Genomic DNA, 6962 nt, shown 5'->3' on the forward strand with positions numbered 1-6962 from the left:
CAAATCTGGTTATCACTAAATGCTTACTTTGTGAGCTGAGGTTAATGATACATGCAATTTACTTTGTGAGGTGAGACTAATGATGGATGCAATTTAGTTTTGAAGATCAGTTTCATTGGTTTAGCTTTAGTCTTTAAAGTATTTTTGTTGGGTTTAATTCTCTGGACACTTTCAAGAAATTAGGCTTCGAGCTAACAAAAAGTGAACCCTTCAAATGATCTACCTAGTACAAATATACAGTGGACATTTACCAATGGACATAGCCGGACTAAAACCACTGAATCTGTTCTTTTGCATTCCCGACACAGCTATTTATAAATATTAGTTAGCTTCGACATAACTCATTCCGATGCAATCACCGGAAACATACTCTTGCAGCCCTAAGTTCTTAGAGACTCTATAAGCGTAGGCATTTCATTAGAGCACTATCAGACTTTCAGGGCATCAATCCAATTCCAATGGAGAATCACTGTATGAGTATCTGCAAATACTATCCTGAAAGCCTACATGCTTCTTATGTAGATGATATCTCTGATGATGATGGATCTTTCTTATGCAGACGATGCTCAATATTTTGACATTGATATTTCGTTACCATTATCCAGAACAGATACCACCCCAAGCTCCAGCTCAAGCTCAGACGAGGATGATAGCGAAGATGAATTTGAGTTGGACTTCTCTATGTCCACCGCCAATCGCCCAAACCCAAATCACTGCATTTATCCACCTGCAGATAATGTCTTGTGTTACCAAAGCCAGCTGCCTCCCCTGCAACTTCCCACACCACTTCTGGATGACATTGATAAGGATATTGCCTCTCCTCAGTCTTGTAACGTCACTGGAGTCAAGATCCACTTCCCCAATTTGCTCAAAACTGCTACCAAGTTGAAGATTTCTTTGTTTGGAATCAGAAAGTCGGGTAAACTTGGCATGTATTTGGAGCCTCCTTGTGCTGAATATGGTACTAGCATTGCTACGGACTCTCCTGTGCCCAAGCAGAATAGACCGTTTACTGTGAAATTCAAGGTGGTGGAAGTACCGCTGGTGTCTCTTTTCACTAGAGATAATTCCAAGGTTTCCAAGAAAGATGATAATAATGAGATTCAGAGGAAAGCAGAGGAATCTGATGATGGAGAAGGACAGTGTAAAAGCACGGACAGAGATAAGAAGAAAGCCAAGGAGATTGTTCAGAAGTATGTGAAGAAGATCAAGCCTCTGTATGTTAAAATTTCACAGAAGTGTAATGAGAAAATTAGGTTCGGAGATCTGGAGAAACACGGGCAGAGAAATGGAGTGCAAAATGGTAAATGTCCGGGTTCAGAGAGAAGTGAGAAGCAGATCTCATTCTCAGATTTATCCGGTAACTTGAAGATGGTCTACAAGAATTTAGGTAAGGGGAAACAACAGCCTTCTGGGATGCAGCAGAAGCTTCCTCACTATAGTAGTGAGAGCACATTGATGGAGGTACAGAGTGCCATTCAAGGAGCCATTAAACACTGCAAGTTGTCCAGTTACATTGGAGGTAAGTAGTGTGGTAGCAGCCCTGATCTGTGCAGAGAGGCACTTCTCTTATGTTTTGAAATGGTCCTTGCTGAGGTTGACAAGGATTCCTTTCTTATTATGTCTGTTCATCCTAATGACAAGTCATCTTATGTTTTCAGTGTTCACAGTGGTCCCTGTAAATCCTGATCCAATTAGACATAGCTATTTATTTTCTTTTTTCGCAACAGCCCTTACAGATCCTCCAGGGCATTCCCCATCGCTTTTCTAATTATTTTCTATTTAGAGTTGGCAAAAGTTCAGGGCTCAGATCTCAGGGATTAAACCCCTAAATAGAGCATATTAGGCACCTAAGCTCTCACCTGCATTCTTCATACTCAGGCATTATTCTTATTATTTTCATACCAGTGCATATAGATCCTGTTAAGGATTCCTCTTATGGTTTTGCAACAGTGACTACACTGATAAGCATCCATCTTATACCCTTGTAAGCATATATTTTACTCATGTAATTATTTATGGCGTTATACCAGTTGGGCAGGTAGAAGTCAGTGATTTAGTTAGTGGTGCCTGCGGTTTGTGAGATCCTGATAATAATTTGTGTGAAAACATTACTGATTTGGCATAGAATAGTCTATTTGACAGTTTCCTTTTGTGTATCCAGGGATCTTGATAAAGGTAATAAGCACATTTTTCTTTGTATTAATGTTGTAGCTTTTGACTGGAACCATCCCCTACTCCAAGTTATCTGGATAAGCAGTTTTGTTATTGTTTTCACAACAGCTCCCCTTTCTTTTTTGCAGCTTGTGTGCACCTTCCATGTGACTCTGAGAATGTGGACCCCAAACAAGTGTGGAGTTACTTTTGAGCTTCCCAGCTTCCTCAGTTGAAAATCAAAAGATCTACTAAATTAGGAGACAGCATTGAAGATGAACACATTAGGCTTTAGTTTTATAGTTTCTGCATTTTTAACATGCGTTGTGTTTTTCCCAAGGCTGTCACCGACTCAAACTAGGCCTTCTATACAAACTAAAATAGCTTATCTAGCTGGTGATCAAATTGATTTTAAGAGTTGCAATTATTATTTATTTCTATGGGATGACTCAAATTTGAACACTCTGAATCAAACTTCATAGCATTGGACTGAATTTTCTCAATGTCTCGGATTGCAGATACCCCAAATTGTCCAAATTTAAAATGTTCTGATGAGTCCTAAGGTGACTCTTATGGGGGATGACTCGGTGGAAAAGTGTTGCATCAGAGCTTGCAGGATGCTGCCACAGATCTTCATAAGAAAACCAGATGATCAGAAGCAGAGTGAGAATGTTACAATTTTTGACAGATTTAGATGTTGTGTGTCCAAACGTTGGTCATTATTGTATATATCTCGATTATTATATCACCAATCTTTATATCATTATTGGTCAATGTAGTTAAAGCAAATCGTTCTTAGTGCACTGGGGTGAAGCTTTGCTGGTGAAGTTATAAGCTAATAAAATCTTACTTGGGTGCAGTTTCTTAGCTTCAAAAGCAATATCATCAGTACAATGTCTGTCACAAAGAGGGTTGCATTAACTGCAATATCCTCCCCCATATTTTTGGTCTCTAGAAGGTGGTTATGGAATGTAATTTGTATGCTGCATTTGAAGCGGAGAGCCATGTGTACATATATATTTTATCATTGAGATAATCAACTTTGTGTTGAATTTGATGTTGGTTGTTTTAAATTGTCCAAGGATCAGAGATGCATATCATTGTGTTTCTCAAGCATGAATCTTTTTGTACAAGTCAACATTTCTATGTAGGGATGAAAATAAGTTATTCAAATAAATAATCCATCTAATTTGGTAATCCATCTTATTTGTTAGGTTTGATTTGATTTCTGTATTTAGTGAGTTTTATTTAAGTGGTCAGAGAAACATACATATTTAAGTTGGAAGAGATACATACATATTGATTAAAGTATTTTTTAGGTTAATTACAAATTTGGTATATTTAATAGATATGAAGTAAAATTTATGATTTAAATCATTTTAGAAATTAATTAACTAAAAAACAGCTAAGGAATATGAATATATTCCTATTCATTGGCAACTTACTAGGAAGTAAATCGAAGTACACATACTACTTCTGCACAGGAAAAAAAATTAACGACAATCCAAGTGCCCTTGGTTGAGGATCCAATTTATAGTTTTATTGTTCTCAGTGAAAGCCAAACCCATGGTGAAACTAGTTGACTAAAAATGTTAAAATTTAAGTTGGCAGTGGTGCATAGCTGTGAAATATTGATATGGGATTGTTTTTGTGCGATTTATTGATTGGTATTGAATTTTTGGATTCGCTATGCAGTTAGTAAAATTCAGTGGGAATTTGTTATTTTATTTTAAATAAATTCGAAATTTATTTAGAATAAATAATTTCAAAATTAAGTGTAATATTTTTTTTTCATCCTCAAATTGAAAGTAATATTATGAGTGAGAATTTTAAGTATAAATATAATTAAGTACATAATGTAATTAATATGAAAATTGAGAGTTGATTATGATTGTTTTAAATATTAGTGATAGCTATTTTAAACTCAAAAGAGTTTGGACAAGAGATGTAATTTTTTAGTTAAATTATTGGAGGAGATTTCCTTTCAAGATATTAATTTTGGAGAACAATCTATATCAAATGGAGAAAAATCTACAACTTTAAGATATTCAATATAAGCTGGAAATCTAAAATATTAGAACCATAACAAAAAAGTGCAAATAAGTTTTTCTTAAGAGGGACAAATGATTATCTGCCTTGCTTTTTTTTCTTTTATAAAGAATGTACAAACATGGAAACAACGCTACCCATAAAATCATGTATACAATTTGGAAACAACTTAATTAAAATATAAGAATGCAACTCAAGGATTTTTTTGAACATTTCATATACAAATGGAAACTGCTAGTTACATAGATGATGTAACTAGCAATATCCTAACAACCTCCCACTTAGCAATTACATTAACCATGGCTGAAGCCCCACCTTCCCCCACAACAAGCAAATTTCCTTCCATCCACTACCTTAGTAAAATAATTTGTGGTATTGTCTTGAGTCCTAACCGTGAGTATAGTTACTGCATGAGACTAATATGCGTTGTCCATGGATGAAACTTGGTATTTTTTACCAAAGAAATTTCACTATGATTGTCACAAAAAATAGGCATGGACTTAGGTTCAAGTTTGATATCTCTGTATACCCTTTGCAACCAAACAACCATCTTCGAAGTCTTTTATGCTAGAATGTACTTTGCTTCAATCTTGGAATAGAAAACCACTCATTGGAAGGGTTTCCTCTTATTCTTTCAACTCACAACTCCTTTAAATAATGTGATATACACACATTAGTGGAGTTCGCATTGTCCACATCACTTGGATGGTCAACATTAATGAACCCATGCATCCAAAAATTCTCGGTTCCATCTTGTTTATAGAAAATAACATAGTCACTAGTGCATCATGAGCACCTAAAAATCCTTTTCACAATTTTTTAATAATCTCTCCTTGGATTTTCCATTTACCTACTTACAACTCCCACTGCATATGCAATGTATGTTCTTATGTTGAACATTGCATACATAAGTCTGCTACTTTCCTTAATGACACTTTTTCCATCTCATCATCCTCTCGTTTTCTCTTATGATCCATGTCACTCAACAAACTCACTTCCACTTGAGATGGAGTACAAGTAAATTTTCATTTATCCATCCTAATGTGCTCAAGTATGTTTTCCATGTATTTTCTTTAGAAGTAGTCTCTCTTCACCTTAATTCTCAAACAATAATGCAATTAATCCAAGTCCTCATCTCAAACTCTCGTGAAAATTATGGCTTAGTCTCCTTGACTGGATTCTTTCAATCATTAACCAATATAATATTATCAACATACAAGACCAAAATAATGAAGTTATTCCACTTCACTTCTTACAAACTTTTGTCCTGCAACATATTTATCAAGCCATCATTACCATTGTCTTCAGGACAACTTCTAGACATATATTGATGTTTTCAACTGGAACACCATATCTTTGTAGAATTTTCTCTACAAATCAACTAGCTCACTGATATCATGTAGAAATTTCACCTGCAGATCAAACTGATATATGCCATGTTCTAAAGCATAATACTAGATCTACATCTACCATAAACTTTGTGGAAGCTTAATTGAACATGAGAAACATCAAGGATGAACAGATATAACTGATAAGAAAGAATCAATCACACATAACACAGAAGAATTTATCTAGGAAAAGCACCAGCCTAAAACCCCATCTTTGTATTATTAATCAAGTGGAAATCCTCAACAACATACAAAAAGAATGAGCTCAAAAGCTATCATGTTCTCTCTGTACTCTGATAATGTAGCTCATAGACTACCTAGGCCTCAATATATAGGCCACAAGTCTTCCAAGCCCCTATTTCCTTGCACAATTTTGATTGGGGTCCAATGTCATAACATGTGTGAATTGGCCACATCATACCTGTTGTAACCTCAGGTCCAACTATGCAATCCATAAGGAATAATATTCCTTCAGCATGCAAGGAATATTCACAAGGAATATCCTAGCAACTGATAGTACATTGTCCCTCCATTTGATCTCAACTGGGTCTCTGTCTGAATTGACATGCATGAGTTATCCATGAGTGAATACTCGGTTATCTGAAATACAATAGTTACATGCATGCAAGCATTAACTAACTGAACTCTTATTAATTTAACAACTTGTTAAATTAATCTAACTGGACTTGACTCAGTTAATTAAGCCAACTAATTACAACTCAATATTACAACTCATCCTTATCTCATTAACTGATGGATAAATTCATCAATTAATAGATAAATTGTTGCATGTGCTCACATAGACTTCAAGTTTGATTTTCCTTAACTAATTAACTCAAGATGAATTAATTAATTAATTTAAAAATTGTTGTTAATATCAAATTCAAATTTTACTTCCTATTTCTAGTCTAGGGACTAACTAAAAATAGGAATCCATCTGAACTGCTAAAAATATAACTTATAATTTTAGCACTTTCATTTTTCATTCCCTGATGCCCAATCCAACACTGGTACCCAAACTGCTATTTTTAGAACTTCTATTTTTAGCAATTTCTTGTTGCCATTTTCAAAACTCCCTCTCAACAAGAAAGGCTTCCTCTCGAACCCGATCCTGTACCTCCGGAATGTTCTACATGCAACACTTCTACCAAGTGTGATTGCTCCAGCAACTATCGGAACAAAAAAACTCCCAACTAACCTCTCTGTTGGACTAGAAACATACTTTGATGCTGAAGCTCTACCTACTGCTGACAAGTGCTCCCTCTTTGACCTCTACGCTACTGCAACATCTCCGTGCATCTCACACTGTTGAACACCTCTCTGTGCTACCTTTCACTGGTGCAACACACTTGTGCCTCTCGCATTGCTGCA

The 6962-nt window shown here is 35.5% G+C and overlaps 1 protein-coding gene across 1 annotated transcript; it reads left to right on the plus strand.

Moving 5' to 3' along the window:
• Window positions 1-360: 360 nt before the first annotated feature.
• Window positions 361-3211, plus strand: LOC149160355 (putative membrane-associated kinase regulator 2). The gene is made up of 2 exons (XM_089436699.1): window positions 361-1522; window positions 2673-3211. Exons 1-2 carry the CDS (start codon window positions 523-525, stop codon window positions 2714-2716), a joined length of 1044 nt encoding a protein of 347 aa, XP_089292825.1. The 5' UTR covers window positions 361-522; the 3' UTR covers window positions 2717-3211.
• The last annotated feature ends 3751 nt before the right edge of the window (window positions 3212-6962 follow it).

Source organism: Pinus tabuliformis, chromosome 5_2 (genome assembly GCF_031772625.1).
Source record: "Pinus tabuliformis cultivar Carrire ecotype Pingquan chromosome 5_2, CPIR1, whole genome shotgun sequence".
Classification (NCBI taxonomy): domain Eukaryota; kingdom Viridiplantae; phylum Streptophyta; class Pinopsida; order Pinales; family Pinaceae; genus Pinus; species Pinus tabuliformis.

What these genes read in the sequence shown, in the direction of transcription:
- LOC149160355 (XM_089436699.1), top strand. Translation starts at nt 523, where the DNA reads ATGATATCTCTGATGATGATGGATCTTTCTTATGCAGACGATGCTCAA. An exon ending in GTTGTCCAGTTACATTGGAG is followed by an intron (nt 1,523 to 2,672) that starts GTAAGTAGTGTG and finishes CTCGGATTGCAG; the next exon opens with ATACCCCAAATTGTCCAAAT.